Genomic DNA, 17,035 nt, shown 5'->3' with positions numbered 1-17,035 from the left:
GTTATAATGTCATAAAGTTGAAAAACCATGAAAAAGTGTATAAAGAAGCCCCGCACGACGGTAATTAATCAGGTATTTTTTTCGTTGCAATTCACTCGTTAACTTGCGAAAACAAATTAAATTAAAATTTCTAATTATGGTTTTAGCCAGTTTCAAAAACTACGCTTGACTTGCGCGCAGTCATTAACCATTATCAACCGGATGATGATTGAAAACGTAAACATCAGGGCCCTGTAGCATAATCGGGCTAATAATATTAGCTACAAGTTACAAGTTACAAGTACTAATATTACAAGTGCTAATAATTTGTGTTGCATAAAGGCTCAATTTTCCACTAATATTATTAGCACTTGTAATATTAGTTACTATGAAAATACAAGTTGTTTTGGTTCATTTACCTGTCAAAATTCATCCGACAGACAGTTAACTATTAATTTGAAATGGCAGTTGATGTTTGTTTATATTCTGCATTTTTCGCGTAACATCCGGAAATAACTTCATTTATTCCGAAGTTTTGCATTCTTTATACGATAGATGAAGAAAACCATATGCTGTTTGGATAATTTTCGGCCGCTCTGACGAAATAGTTTTTTACAAAGTATGGCACTGCAAGTACCTAGATTTTTAGCAAAATGTCCCAAAAATTTAATAGTACTGGATGAAAAACAATGTATAAAGATTTAGCAACATGTATTATGCTTCTTGTTAAAATCCCAAGTGATCTGGGATGCAAAAATTGAGCTATTACCTACTTTTATATGTCGTAACTCGATTCGAGTTAGTGTATGTATATTGTAGCTCTTGATTAGCTTAATGATGCGCAATACAAGCAATTGATTCAAATTTATTTCGCATCTGCAACTTTACCTGTGCTTATGCAGTGACCATAATAACCATAACTTTACCAAGAACCTCCAATCAAAGATGGGTATTGTAGAAACTTTGGAGAACTTGAGAGACTCAGCAATTATATTTTGGATACAAAGTGTACATCAACGCAATTTTCTCTTCAATGAGTTTCGAATACATACTGCCAAATTTAATCGTCGAAAACTGGAATTAAGGTTGACATGTTAGATAAATAATATCTTTTGAGTTCATCAAAATGGTAAATCGATACATTCAAAACTAAATATGACTTCTGCAGTACTTTAAATTTAACTTGTAAATTATTTTACAAGACCTTTGAGACTTGTAATCAAAAGTACAAGTCATAGCTAATATTTTATACTTGTAGTTTGTTTATGCAACATACACTTGTAAAATCTACTAATAATATTAGTCCATCCGACTTATAGTATTGGACTTGTAACTTGTACTTGTAGTATTTTTATACAACAGAAAATTATAAGTTACAAGCTACAAGACTAATATTATTAGTAAAATTTTCATTATGCTACAGGCCCCAGAGCGCGTACTTCTGTCGTTTGACTAGCCTCATAAAATAGACTATACAGCAGCGGGAGCAAATGAAGGAAAACGCACCTTGGCAAACAAAAAAGTTTGCAAAAGAAGTGTTGTGTGTCTTTTTACAAAGAATTAGTACTCTAAAAAATCTTGATTTAAATAGCAACCCTCTCAAATTCAAAACTATTCATTCATTCCGCTTTTTCATGCTCAACACATTCAAGAGATCTAATATGAAATAAGCGTTTACCCCCGATATCCCTCGTAAAAATGTAAACATTCAAATTTCACGACTGTGTCGGTGAACATTTTGACTGGAGTATAAATGTATGCTCCTCATAAGGAGACACAATCCTACCTGTCAAGCTCCATGGAGAAAAAATAGGATGCCGTCCCCTTGCAGAAACTGCAGGGCACTTTTGCCGCTTGCAGTTGAACAAATTGGTGCAATGGTAACATATTGAGAAGGGCATCTAATGCAACCGATGGTGTGCTTTTCATTGCCCCTGTAAATGATATACATGCAAGTTTTTGAAGCTTGCTTAGCTTCTTTTGAGCGGTTACCTCGATTGTTTTAGGCCACCATACAAGTCAAGCATATGTATCTTTTGGCCGGACTATTGCTGCATAAATCCAGTTTGTCATGTTTGGTTTCAGCCCCCAGGTTTTCCCTAAGGCTTTATTGCAAACCCAAAGGGCTTTTGTACCCTTAGTTACTACCTTGTTTAGATGAGAATTCCAATTCAGTCTTTTGTCCAGAGTTACACCGAGATGTTTAACTTCTTCCGAGAACTGAATTTGAACTCCATCTAAAGAAGGTTGGGTAGAATGTATTTTCTTCCTTCTAGTAAAAGGAACGATAAGTTTTAGAAGGGTTTACGCTTAACCCCTCTTTCCTACACCATTTGAGAGTAACATTCAGCGCATGTTGAAGCCGATGTGAAATCGTAGTATCATATTTTCCACTTACCAAAATGGCCACATCATCTGCGTATCCTATCACCTCAAAACCTTGATTTATTAGCTTTTTAAGGAGTTCGTCCACTACCAAAGACCACAGTAAGGGCGATAGTACTCCTCCTTGAGGACAGCCCTTTAAAGATCTAATAGATAGCTGCGCACCTCCTAGATCAGTAGAAATTTCCCGATCTTCTAGCATAGATGTTCTCCATACAGTAATGCGTTTATCCAAGCCCCTTGCTTCCATCGCTGAACGCATGGAGCTGTATGATGCATTGTAGAATGCTCCCTCAATGTCGAGAAAAGCAACCACGGCTACTTCCTTTGCTTGAAGCGATTTCTTAACTTTGCTAACTAACGACTGTAGCGCCGTTATCGTAGATTTACCCGATTGATAGCATATTGAAATTTGCAAAGAGGCATTTCTATTAAACTTGTTGACTTAATAAAGTCATCCATGATTTTTTCCATAGTCACAAGAACAAGAGAAAGGCTTATTGGTCACAAGAAAGGCTTATTGGTCTGAATGCTTTTGGAGTTGTTTTGTCCCGTTTGCCAGCTTTTGGGATAAACACAACACGAACCTTACGACATGCCTCAGGTATGTGAGTTAACGTAAAACTGGCTCTGAATATTTCGTTTAAGAGCGGACAAAGCGCCTCTTTACCCTGTTGAAGTAAAGCTGGGAAAATTCCATCTTTCCCGGCAGAATTGAAAGGTTGAAAAGAACTCAGTGCCCATCCGATCCTCGACGGTGTGAAGATTTCACAAGCTTTTTGACAGGCATTGGTCGACTATGCATGTCTTTCCTTATCTGAGTCCTGTTCTTCATTCGAACAAGGAATCCACCCTGGGAAGTAAGCTCTCATCATGATTTCCAATGTTTCAGAAGAATCAATAGTAAAACTGTCATCTTCCTTTTAAAGACTGCCAATACCATTTGATTGGACTATAAATACTATAAGAAGCCTTGCAGCTGTAGGAGCGCTATTGATGTCTTCACATACCCATCTCCAATCCTTCCGTTTGACTTGCCTCAATTCTTTGTTGTATTTGTAAGGGCTTGTTTATACTGAACCCAATCAGATGTAACTTTTGCTCTATTGTGCAACCATCTAGATTTCTTCCTCAGTTCTGCCAGCTTATCATTCCACCAAGGGGCATCCCTGTTGGATGACCTCTATCGGATTGGGCAGCTAGCATGATATGATGAGATAATTTTATCAATAATCTCATAAAATCGGGGTTAAACGTGTCGATTAATCAAAATGCTAAATAGTTATTTATGTAGCGAGGTGCAAAAAGTTGTTTTTTCAGCACGAGTCATACATTTATCCAATAAGGCTTGAAAAGTGCTGAAGAAATCGAATTTTGCAACGAGTTCCATACAAATTTTTATGCAATATTTTTTTTATCACACAACTCATTTGAGTTGCATATTGTTCATAATGCACACGTGGCAAATCTTGAACTTTAACTTTTCACTTATCTTTGCTCCGCACTCCCCACTTTTCACTTACTCCGGATTCTTCACTTCTCGCACTTCACTGATAAACACTCATCGCTCCACGAGAGATGAACCAGCCAAGGACTGAAAGTCTCTATAATAAAGCTGAATCAATCAATCAGCGCTCCAGACTGGTTCACTTTGATGTACATTCTCTGTTCAATGCTCGTACCTGCTTACTTCTCAATCCTCATCCCTTACCTTCACTACTCACTCTTCATTCCTCACTTTTCACTTCTCTCTTCATCACACTCCTCACACTTTTCACTACCTATTCTCTACAGATCACTTCTCATTATTTAATGATATTTTTTCACTAATATTTCCTCACTACTCCACACTCGTTATTGCACAGTGCTCACTGCTCAATTCTCAATCTTCACTGTTCACCTCTTCACTTCACCTTATGTATTTATTTCCCACTCCTCACTATCACTTGTTATTCCTTCACTACCTATTCCTTACAGTGAAAGCCTCACTCTTCACAGCTAATTTCGCATAGCTTGACCCTCCTTACTGTTCGTTACTCCCTGCTAACTTCTAACTCTCCACTTTACACTGCTGACTTTAAAATAACACAGCGTAACAAAAATTAACTTTTGGTCTGTCTCAAGAGCAAACTTATGTGTCTCTGACATATTTTGAGCCGCTGAATCCGATTCCGGGCTCAGATTTGCTCCAACACGTCACAATTTTGAGCTATACCTCAATTTATAGGGCAAAATATGCGATTTTGGGCTTTTTTAACTGCAATCCATTAGGCATGGAATTATATTTTTTAACCAATCAAAGGATAAAGTGGTCAATTTACATCTAAATTAACGACTCATGCAAAATATTTTGTTTTACCAAATCGAATTTGATAGTTGTAAGCGATTTATGCTAAGTACGATATTTCCCATACAAGTCACCCTCCAAAAGTTGCATGCAAGTTTTCATACTTACATAAAATGCTTAAATCTATCACATTCGATTAGGTAAAACGAAATATTTTGCATGAGTCGTTAATTTAGATGTTAATTGACCAATTAACCTTTTGATTGCTTAAAAAAATATTTCCATGCTTAATGGCTTGCAGTCAAAAAAGCCCAAAATCGCATATTTTGCCCTATAAATTGAGGTATAGCTCAAAATTGTGACGTGTTGGAGCAAATCTGAGCCCGGATTCGGATTCAGCGGCCCAAAATCCTTCGGAGACACATAAGTTTGCTCTTGAGACAAAAAAATGTTGCGCTGTGTAATCACTTTTCACAAAGTGCTTATTAGGCCGTCCCTTATTTTGCAAAAATTGGAAATGTTAAAAGTTCGTTAGTGGAAAATGATCGTTTTAGCTAAAAAATGATCGTGTCAAAATTTGAAGTCCGTATCTCAAGGCTAAGTGGTCCCTCAAGGGGCCTAAAGTTGTTAAAAATTGTATGGGACCAAAAAACATGAAATTTTTTTCGACGAAACAAATACGCTATTCTACTAAAACCGGTGATTTCAGGACCCTAAAGGGCCAAAAAAGTGCTTAGATTTGCGATATCTCTACTCGTTTTTGAGTAATTGAACAAAATAGGATAAGTTTACATCGGAATCTAAAAAAAATGTCAAAAATGCTGATTTTTCAGTGGTTTTTTGACAATATCTTGGAAACGAGTAGAGATATCGCAAATCTAAGCACATTTTTGGCCCTTTAGGGTCCTAAAATCACCGGTTTTAGTGGAATAGCGTATTTGTTTTATCGAAAAAAAAATTCATGTTTTTTTTGGTCCCATACAATTTTTGACAACTTTAGGCCCCTTGAGGGACCACTTAGCCTTGAGATACGGATTTCAAATTTTGACACGATCATTTTTTAGCTAAAACGATCATTTTCCACTAACGAACTTATAACATTTCTAAATTTTGCAAAATAAGGGACGGCCTAGTGCTTATCTAAACCACACATAAGTACAGCCATTCCATAGAAAAACGATAAAGTGCAACTCCGATTATCGTGGAACTTTCTTTGTATTCTTCAACCACTTAACCTGATTTACAAGGCACTGCATGAGCGATTCCAATTGGCGGCTGCACTTACACTTTGTACAACGCCTAAATATATTCTATTCTAATTGTACCATATCGAACTGATTGCCGTTGTGCTACTGTTACTTTTCGCCCTGTCCATAGGTAGAATGATGAGCACGAGGATGTTGATGTATGGCGCTTGTTTCATCTCCAGTCCAATTGGGGGTCTATTATGAGTTGCCGTTAGCCGATATCCAAGTTTCCGGGTCCGTTAGAGCATATTCTCAGAAGAGGATCAGGTGTCAGCCGCTCTCGGGGGGAAGAGCAACAGATGAAAAATTGCAAGTGCCGGGGCTGGGATCGAACACATGACCATCCACTTTTGAAGTGAACGTGTAGCCACTACGCTACGGGCCCCGGTTATCGTGAAACTTTGTGGGTTTGTAGTTCATCGAAAATAATAAGACCCGTATTTTTTTATTTCGTCATTAGGGTGACCAATTTTCAGATAGGGTGGTCCTGATAATCAAGGTTTTTAAAAACTAAAAAAAAAAAAAAAACTTTTAAAATTTCTTTTTTTTCGTTTAAAAGCTATTGAATTCTAGTTTTAAGGATAAATACGTCGAATGCGCCAAATTGTGTTTGTGTGCAAAAAATATGCAAATATATTAGTTTTTTCCCGTTTTCATGGTCTCGGGACCAAATAGGTACCCTGGTTTTATATTTTCATCAGAAAATTCAAGAAATTTGGCTTAACATATCAGAAAATCAGAAATGTATGGTTTTTAGTTTTTGAGATATGTTTTTTTTTTTTAATATAGAGAGTCATATATTTTGATACTAGCTGCTCTTAAATTGCCTGATTCCGAAAATCTTCATAAAACTATGCATTGTATTGCTTTTTTTGAATGATTCCTGGTCTTTTTAAAAAGACCAGTTTAAAATCGAATAAATGGTTGAAAAGTTATGATTTTCTGAAAATTTTTAGTTTTCAAAATCCTTGATTTTTAGGACCACCCAATCTGAAAATTGGTCACCCTAATCACGAAATAAAAAAATATGAGTCTAATAGTCTTCGATGAATTACAAACTCACCAAGTTTCACGAAAATCGGAGTTGCACTATATCGTTTTTCTATGGAATGGCTGAATAACAATTTTGAAAAATCGCTTTTCACTGCTCATTCCACTCTACTCACTTCTCACTACTCACATTTCATTACTCATTCTTCATCCTAAAATGCTCACATCTCACTTCTCACTCTTCACTGTTCAATAATGTGTAATCACTGCTCACACCTACTTCTCAGTGCACCGCTCACTCCTCGATCCTCAAAACCTCACACTTCTCACTGCATCACAGCCATCATTTCACAATCTTCATTATTCTTTGCTCACTCCTCACAAATCACAACGATAAGTGCACCAATATACTTAAGTAAATTGCATGTCCAGCGCTAGCGCTCGCCCAAGTGCGAAAATCTCATTAAATTGAAGCCGTATAGTATTCTTGATAATGTCAAGAATATTATAAGGCTAAAACTGGTTTAAGCAATAAGCCTAGCGTAAATGTATTTTACTCATTTTATGTGTTGTTAAGGCTCAAGCATCCGTCATCATTTTTCGGAAAACGAAAAGCAGTTTTTTCACTGTAAATCAAAACAATGACCATGAAAATATATTCACTGTATTCCATTCTTCATGTGGAATGCAGTGAATACATTTTCATGGCAAAATCTTTTGTTTTGAACGAGAAAACTGCTTTTAAATTCTTGATGATGGCAATGATTTCAATGACGAATGCTTCAACGTTAAATTTTAGCACAAATTTGTGTAAATCTTACTCATATCTGAGTTACTTTTCCTTAGCGTGCGCTCTTGATTATTTATTGTGGTACAGCCTTTAATGCGTGTAAACTGAACTGCCGTGTGCAGCATAGTTGTCCCATATTTTATGGGAAAATAACTTGAAAAGGAAATATGAACATTGGAAGATGCTGATAAAAACTAACATGATGAACAACATCTTTTGGAATAAAGTAACATCTTGATGTTGTTTTCATGGAGTTTCCAAACAAATGGTCAATTAACATCTAAATTAACGACTCATGCCAAATATTTCGTTTTACCAAATCAAATTTGATAAATTTAAGCATTTTATGTTAGTAAGTAAACTTGAAGGGTGACATGTATGGGGGAAATATCGTACCCAACATAAATCGCTGAAATCTATCAAATTTGATTTTGTGAAACAAAATATTTTGCATGAGTCGTTAATTTAGATGTTAATTGACCAATTTAATAGCATTAAAAAGCTTAAAAGTTATCTCCATGCTAATGGCTTGCAATCAAAATAGCCCAATTTCGTATATTGTACCCTTCAAATAGAGGTATAGCTTAACATTCTGACATGCTGGAGCAAATCTGAGCCCGGATTCGGATTCAGCGGCCCAAAATCAATCGGCGACACATAAGTTTGTTCCTGAGACAGACCAAGAAGTAATTTTTGTTTCGTTGTGTAGGGACTGCCTAACTAGAATTTTTACCTAAATGAATTTGAAAATCCCAAAAAAATTTAAGAAGGACGAGCAGCCTGGAGATTTAAAGAAGGACATGGGGGGTTTCAGAGGGTCTCATGGGAGTTTCAGGAGGGGGAGGTGGTCAGAGGCGTTGCATGGGGGCTCAGGGAGCTTTTCGAGGGGTTTCGAAGGGTCTCAAATGCGTTACATAGGATCCGATGCGGTTTCAGGGGGATACTGAAGACCTTTTTAAAAGCTTCAGAGGATTTTAGTCGCGTTTCAGAGGCGTTACGTAGCCGTTTTCAGGGATTTCTGAGGGTCTCAGGTGCGTCAGTGGTCAGGGGTTCGAGGTGGTTTTGGAGGAATTTTTAAAGCATTTCAGAAAGCTTCAGAGGATTTTGAGTGAATTTCAGAGGCGTTACGCATGCGTTATATAGGCGTTTTAGGTGGTTTCGGAAGGTCTCAAGTGCGTTACGAAAGGGTTTTAGGAGGATTTCTAAACTAATTCAGGAAGCTTCAGAGGAATTTTAGCGGGATTCAGAGGCGTTACGCATGCGTTATGTAGGCGTTTTTGGAGGCTCTTAGGTGCGTTACATTACATGGGGACCGAGGGGCTTTAAGGGGGATTTCGAAGACATTTCAGGAAGCTTCAAAGGATTTTTAGCGGGTTTCAGAGGTGTTACGCAGGCATTATGTAGACAATTTCGAGGCTTTCTGAGGGTCTCAGATGCGATACATGGAATCCGAGGGGGTTTTAGGGGAAATTCGAAGGTATTGAAGGAGGCTTGAGAGGATTTTGGTCGCGTTTCAGAGGCGTTTTTGGTAGTTTCGGAGGGCCTCAGGTGCGTTACGAGGGGTCCGAGGAGGTTTTAGGGAGATTTCGAAGGTATTTCAGGAAGCTTCAGAGTTTTTTGGCAGGTTTCAGAGGCTTTACGTTATGTTGGCATTTTCAAGGTTTCGGAGGTTCTCAGATGGCTCTTAGCCTCGGTCCTTCAAATGTGAAGCAAAGAAAGAAAAATAGTGTAAGAAACATCTTTTGGTTTGATTTTTACCATAGGAACTTAGTAGTAATATACAGTAAATGGGCAAAATGTTTGTGAAATGATTAGATTTTTGACTATCTGTTTGAACTTTTTAATAATTGTTTTATTTATTCAAGTCAGCTTTGTGATTTTGTTTAGGGGGTTGCTCTGAAATTTCTGGAGAAAATCTTTGTCAAAATTATCAACGAACTTTTGAATTAATTCATAACGGTATGCGTAATTTTATACAACAAAGAAAGATCATTACGAAATCTAAAATTATGTAGAATAATGAGTTCAAAGTAGCCAGCTTAATATTTTTGTCCGTAAGAAAAGAATATTTTGATAAATTTCCAGAGTCCGAACATATATCGAAGAAACTTCAAGCGGAGTTTCAAATTTTTTTTCGGAATTCTGGCATTACATTTAATTTAGCAAACTTATGACCAAAAATAATCCCAGGCTGCAGAAGCATTTTCTAGAACTGTTGTAAAAATTGGAAACTTCTAAAGTTGAAATTAAGTCGCATTTTTGGATTTTAAGTCCAAACTTCCTTGAAGCTGTATATTGAGTTCTAGAGGGATTTTCTTCATGAATTATATAATATAATTTGGTCAAATCAGAAGATATATGTGTGGCAATAGATCGTGTGAGAATTTAAAGAGTTTTGAGAAAAACATATTCTTTCACTCGGCCATCCATTTGTACGGAATTTCCATCGAAAATGTTTGGAAACTGTAAAAGATAAGATATACGGTCTTAAATGATGCCAGACATTTTTTGGGTAAACGTGGATTTCCGCTCACTTTTTATTAGAATTTCAGAGATTCAATAAAGCAGAGGTTCCCAAACTTTTTGCTATCGCGGCGCCCTTTGACATTTCCAAAAATGTCGCGGCGCACCAAAGTTTTTAACAATTTTTTTTTAAATTTTGGGCAACTTTCACTTTACAGTGTGCAAGACAAAATCGTGAAGCACTTCTCTAATATCATGTTTTCAGAATTCAATATTTGGAAAACTATTTTTTAAATTAATTTCTCAAAGATAGATTTCATCATAGAAGTTTAAAAAAAAGAAAAAAAAAATCAGATGTACAGGTAAAACAAGCTGCTGAATTTCCAAAATTCAGTCAAAAATTCTAAAGCGTTTGCAATAATTAAAGAATTCTTATTGTATGAAAATGACTACACAGAGCTTGACCAAAGCTTCAACTTTTTGAGGAAATTGCAAAGCAACACTTTTATTATTTTGGAAAATTTCGGCAAACTGGGACACATGAAGAGATTGTAAAGACCTGCCAGGTGGGCTTTGATTGAACTTATTTTCATAAATTTCAACTTAACCCTTTGGTCCTGGATTGGCCATATATAACCCCATTTATGAAACCGAGCATAACGAGTTTAGCGAGGTTGCGGCAATACTGATGAAACAGTCCGGTTCAAAAAGGTCAAAGCTAGCTCTTCACACTACCAGATCGGAAAACCTGCATGCCGCTAAGCTGTTCCGAAGACCTTGTAATTATTCTGAAAAGAACGTAAATAATGTTCATGAAATTAAACCTATGGACAAGATATAGTAAAATCAAAAGCTAAGCTTATGCTTAAGAATTTCAAAAACAATTTCAAAAACTTGAAATTTTAAAATGTGGTTTAAATTAATATGTTTAAAAAAGATACCAGAAATCCTATGGAACAATCGAAGAGTCAGGAAATATTTAAAAAAAAATGTGTGCGACACCAGTTTTACTAATAAAAAAATTAAAAGTGTTCCGCAATACAAATAAAGAGTTTGTTTTTTTTGTTTCATCACAAAAGCAAAAATCCTGCGGCGCACCTGGGAAAGGTTCACGGCGCACCAGGGCGCCGCGGCGCACAGTTTGGGAAGCACTGCAATAAAGGACTCCGCTAGAATTTTCTTTTAAATTTCTCCAAGATTTCTGCTATCAATTGTTCCTTAAATTTTTAAATATGGGGTTTAATGTCATAAGCTCATAATAATAACTCAAAGAACACTCAACTGAGAAAAATGTAGTATCAGGTGGGACGTAATGTCAAGATGAAGAATTTTCTCAGTTCCGACCAAAAAAATCATGAAGGTTGTGTAAAGTGTAGAATTAGCATTTAAGTTAAAATACACGTTAAAACAAACAAAAAAAGTGAAAGTTGTGAAAAAATGAAACAATAGGTCTCGGGAAAACAAGTGGCTACCACTTCACCAAAAAAAGGTCTATTAACCTTTCAGCACGCGCGCTGTTGTAAAAAGTACAACACTACCAAAAAACCTCGCTCGTCGTATACAGCGCGAGCGCGGTGCAGTTTCGGTTGCTTGATTGCGCGCGTCCTGAAAGGTTAATTTCAGTTAAAATTTCCGTTTCTAGGTTAAAGTCAGACTGATGCCTTACCATTTTTATTCATTCTCTCTGACAATCCTCAGCTCCACTTGCCGCCTTTCTTATTGATGTTTTAAGTTGTAATAATTCCAACGCTTCCTTTATCTCTCCACAGGTTAGCAGCGGCTCAAGAGGGGGAGCTTCCTGGCAAGGACGGGAAGCAAATGGGTCCGAAGAAGGGGAAAAAGGGCACAAGTCCGAGGCATCGAACAGGTCCACCACCACCCGGGCCCTCATCGCTGTTCATCTTCGCAGAGGATAATTTTATTAGGAAGTAATTCGAATAGCTATTTTAACTCAAAATTCAATTGTTCACCATATCTTTTTTCGCCCTTCCTATCGCGCAAAGAGCAACCAAATTCATCATAGAATGGCCGCCCTTCGAGTACGCCGTACTGTTGACAATCATCGCAAACTGCGTGGTGCTGGCCCTGGAGGAACATCTGCCGCACGGCGACAAAACGGTGCTGGCCCAGAAGCTGGAACTGACCGAGAGCTACTTCCTGTGCATCTTCACGATCGAGGCCGCACTCAAAATCGTCGCCCTCGGGTTGGTGCTGCACGCCGACTCCTACCTGCGCAACATCTGGAACATGATGGATTTTTTCGTAGTGTTCACGGGGTAAGCATGCACGTTGCCGACGTATTGATCGCTCTGTGGTTTTCTTTGTTTCTCCTACTCGTGTCTAGAGGCGTCTATGAATACGTAATATGTGAATAACCTATAGATATGACAGAGAGTGAGTTGAGCGTCTCCTGGGTTTCGTTGAGGTGCTAGAGTTTTAGAAGCAGAAATTGCTATGGATCCAGTGTGGGTTAGCCGCAAGTGTTTCGATAGGATTAGAGTTGTGTGCATGTAGAACTGAACATTTAGTATTTCGTTAGATTTTAGAGAAGAGTTGTGAGTTAATTTTGTTAGATGTTCAAAGAATATACTACTTTATAGTTTTCAGGTATTACGTGTAATAACAGACATTAGTTATTGGTTATTTCCAAATACTGGGAACCCCTTTTCATAAAAAAAAAGTTCAATTTTATAACTATTATAACAGACTATCAAAATTTGGATGATTTTTAACTGAGATGCGTTTTCTATGAAGTACAAAAAATAATAATTAACTCTTAGAAATGATTCTACCAAAGCACTGTTTCCATAATGAAAAGGACTGATTAGTGCGATAGAACCAACATCTTTGAAATTTTGACTTGGCTTGGAATGACCTAAATTATTCTTCAGCTTAGTCGATTCAAGCAGCAGACTAGCGATACAAAGTTGCGGGTTTGATTCCTGAAGAAGATTTTACCTTTTTTTATTTTTAATTCAGTACACACAGTGCCTCCTAATATCGATTTTTTTGTTGATCTTAATGATGCATTACATGACCAATGGTATCTGCAAAAAAAAGCATTGGAACATTCCGATTTGGAGAATGTTGCTGATACACAAGGCTGAAACTTCAAAGTCGAAAAATATGGCTGAACACGAAAGGCTGAACTTATGGAATTATTACACAAGCCTGCAATTACAAAATACTGAAAATTAAAAGTCTCAGAATTCGAAAGTACAAGACATAAATATTAGACTATTTTTCGTAACTAGGATAATGATATACATTGATGACACTATTTTGTAAATCTCTGATTGCCTTTTGGGATGACAAAATCAGGAAATATTTCTTTTTATTGTTGATAAGAAAAATTTCACAAACTGTTTCTTTTTGCTCGTTTTAAAAATAAAAGAAATAAAAAATCGAGAAAAAAAATAAGAAGCATTTGACTATCCCGGGCTACTTGGAAAATTTTGAGGCTGGAAATCAGCTTTCCTCAGAAAAATAATTAAAATCTTCGGTATTTTTAACCGTAAGGCAAGGTTTTTGGAAAAATGAAATTATATGACATCTACAGTATGACCCAAAAAAACGCGAAAGTTTTCAAAGTCATCGTTCCCCTACTTCAAACTGATTAACCTTGCATGTATCTATTGGATAGTATAGTAGAGCCACTTATCTGATAATGGCAAAGGAACATAGACTGATTTCAGGCACATACTTTTGGAAATATAACGTTGAACATATGGATGTCGAAATCGCCCACGCGCCAGAGGCCGTTTTTTAAGGATATAATTTTCTTTCAATTGCTTTCAATCACATTCAATCACATTTTTTTTTTTTTTCAAAATAGTACTTCTATGGCTGGATATGGTCTTCAGAAGTTCGTTGGTTTGTCAGACAAGAACGAAAAAAATATTAACTTTTAAATTATGAGACATTTTCTGAAAATTGAATTATTTGACAAATGATAATTTTTAGAAAATATTATAGGGGGATTCACTTAACAGCGCACGGTGTGTTGAAACAGGATTATTATCGCACTTTCATGAACCTAAAATATTTTTTCGTTATAAGTTAGCCTTAGCTGTATATATTAAGATTCTGGAGGTTAAAAAATCTTTCATCGGGGAAAATTAAAATAAATTCGATTTTAATAGTTTACCACTTTTCCCATACGATATGGTATTACGCAAATCTGATGATCCTAAACTCCGCTAGCAAAAGTCCCCATTTCTATTAATAAATTTGAAACCATGTAGGGAGAAACGAATGTAAAAGTCTTGACAACGAGTTTAAATTTGTTTGGCGTTCTTTTCATGTGTCCAGCCCACTACAGTCTGCCGAAAGTCATAAATCATAAGAGTCTACATTCCTTCCATTTGTCTGGCACATAGATATTTGTAATGGAGGTAAACAAATATTTCCCATTAGTGCGACTCATCATTTGAGGAAGCGCCATACACCTGTGACTCATACCATTTGCAGCACATACTCTTCATGTGCTAATTTGCCTGTAATGGTAGGTATTAGTTGCACATACTTTGCATGCCAAACCATGTAACGATGCACCTAAACGACGATCACACGGCCAGGAAAGATGCTTCGATTGTTTAGTGATTTAACAAATATGGTGACTTAGTCAAGCGTATTTTTTTAACATTCATGTTAACTGTAAATTAACATGTTTTGAGCTAGTTTAGCAGAAATACTTATAACTCTTCGAATATAATAAGAACTTTTATGTATATTGTGCTCTGATTTTGCAGGGCTCGATGTTTTACTAACAAGTGAAAATTCATACTATGAATACTTTTGTTGCATGTTGGACACATAGGCCCGATTTTTTCACCCTGACTTAAGCGTTAAACCAGGTTTAACTATATGGGTAAGCTTGGTTTACCGGTTAATCAGAGGTGAAGAAATCAGCCCTTAGAGAATAGCTTTTGATTACTCTTTCGGCACACGCTCTTGATACACGTACAGGTAAGCATATGTAATCACTTTTTTATTGTGAAATCAATCAATGTTTGATTGAAACAGTTTTAGATATGATGATGATGAATCTGGGCATGTTAGCGGAATACATGTACGTAAACAGAATATCGGATTAAGTACGAGGCACTGAAGATGACCTAACAGTTGAGGTTGAAATATATATCAAAGAATGCAAAATCGTAGTGCAATTAAAAGGAACAGTCCTTAACTCTATTTTCATTTTTACTTAGTTTTAGATATGTCAATTGTTGTTTATGCTGAGAACAAATTTCACTAAATCTACAGACGAAATGATAATTGAAAATTTGGAACAATATTAAGAAGACATCAATGTTCTGGGAATGTCATAAAATAAAGCTTGGCGCAATTTGAGGTTTCAATACAACTTATTAAGAACTTTTATTAGTTATTTTATGCTTTATTTCGGAATCATTGGATAGATTTAGATTGCTAAATAGAATATGGTTGGAAGGTATCGAGTGTACGGGTGACTTTTTAATTCGTTTTTATCACGCTCTGCAAGGACAAGTGACATTTCTCCCCATACTGAATCTGTTGTCAAACTCACTTTGCAAAAATAAAGGGATTTTTCTTGGGAAAAAGAAACTTTATTTGATGCAGTCATAACATTGAAACCATTAAAATGCATGAAGTTTTTATCAAGACCAAAAAGTCTTATAAAATAAAACTTCAGATATCCCAAACGAACATAGAAAAAAAATCACTGCACGAGACTACCATTATTGAAATTTATCAGATTACTTGCAAATTGATGTTTCCAATATATTTTAGGCTTGTTTGTTTGTTTGTTTGTTTATTTTCGACACTTGACACCAGGGTGCATTCGTGTCGCATCTTATATACTATAATTTCATTATACAATCATTGTGGCTATTCATGCGTTTGAAAATTATACTATAAGATGTCATTCACATTGACATATATTAAGCATGCGTTGCATTCGGTAAATTCTTAATAAAAACTTGTGATGTTTTGAAAACGATTTCAATACAATTTGTATAATTATCCTAGACCAAATGATTGTTTGATTAAAAAAACTGTTATTAGATTCAAATTGCTAATCATGACTAGATAATATCACGTTAACCCGGTGTTTCTTCTTACCCCACCCGTTTTAGCTTGGGGCCGTACACAAATTACGTCACGCTCATAGGGGGAGGGGGGTTTTGCAGAACGTGATGACTGATACAAAAAGATATGAGGTCCAATACAAAAAGTGTGACATAGGGGGGAGGGGGGGTTGAAAAAGGTTGATTTTTGCGTGACAATTTGTGTATCACCTCCTTGGCCCAGTGTTCCTTATTTTAAACCAAATGTTGAATAATCATTTTTAAATGCATTAACATAATATGACAACGCCAATCTTATATATTTTACGCCAACTTTTTGTTATTTGAGACTCAACAGCCCACTGAACCCTAAAGGTATCATTTTAGAAGTAACAAGGAAAAAATGTTTTTGAAAATTTTAAGCTTTTGTATGGACAAAAGTCCTCAACAGTTCAGAGGCAGAACTTTTACAAATGCGTCATGCACGCTCAGTATAGTCGACTAATACTTTTTGGCAAATATCCATGTGGATGTGGTTTGACATGCAAAGTATGTGCAACAAATACCCGCCATTTCAGGCAAATAACACATGAAGGGTATGTGCTGCAAATGGTATGAGTCATAGGTGTATGGCACTTCCTCAAATGTATGAGTCGTACTAATGGGAAGTATTAGTTTACCTCCATTAAATGGAAGAAATGTAGACTTTTATGATTTATGACTTTCGGCAGACTGTAGTGGGCTGGATACATCAACCGAACGCCAAACAAATTTAAACTCGTTGTCAAGACTTTTACATTCGTTTCTCTCTAAATGGTTTCAAATTTATTAATAGAAATGGGGA

General features: G+C 36.3%; 1 protein-coding gene across 9 annotated transcripts in view; it reads left to right on the top strand.

Moving 5' to 3' along the window:
* Positions 1 to 17,035, top strand: part of LOC109399355 (voltage-dependent calcium channel type A subunit alpha-1) — a 119,590-nt gene that overhangs the window by 47,604 nt on the left and 54,951 nt on the right. For all 9 annotated transcript variants that reach the window (XM_062858481.1, XM_062858480.1, XM_062858482.1 and 6 more), the window contains exons 2-3: positions 11,911 to 12,069; positions 12,145 to 12,417. In XM_062858481.1, coding sequence (XP_062714465.1) covers positions 11,911 to 12,069; positions 12,145 to 12,417 — 432 coding nt within the window. The remainder of the gene's footprint in view (positions 1 to 11,910; positions 12,070 to 12,144; positions 12,418 to 17,035) is intronic.

Source organism: Aedes albopictus, chromosome 3, assembly GCF_035046485.1.
Source record: "Aedes albopictus strain Foshan chromosome 3, AalbF5, whole genome shotgun sequence".
NCBI classification, from domain to species: Eukaryota; Metazoa; Arthropoda; class Insecta; order Diptera; family Culicidae; genus Aedes; species Aedes albopictus.
Note: the sequence above shows the minus strand (reverse complement) of the source record. Positions and strands in the feature narration are given on the sequence as shown.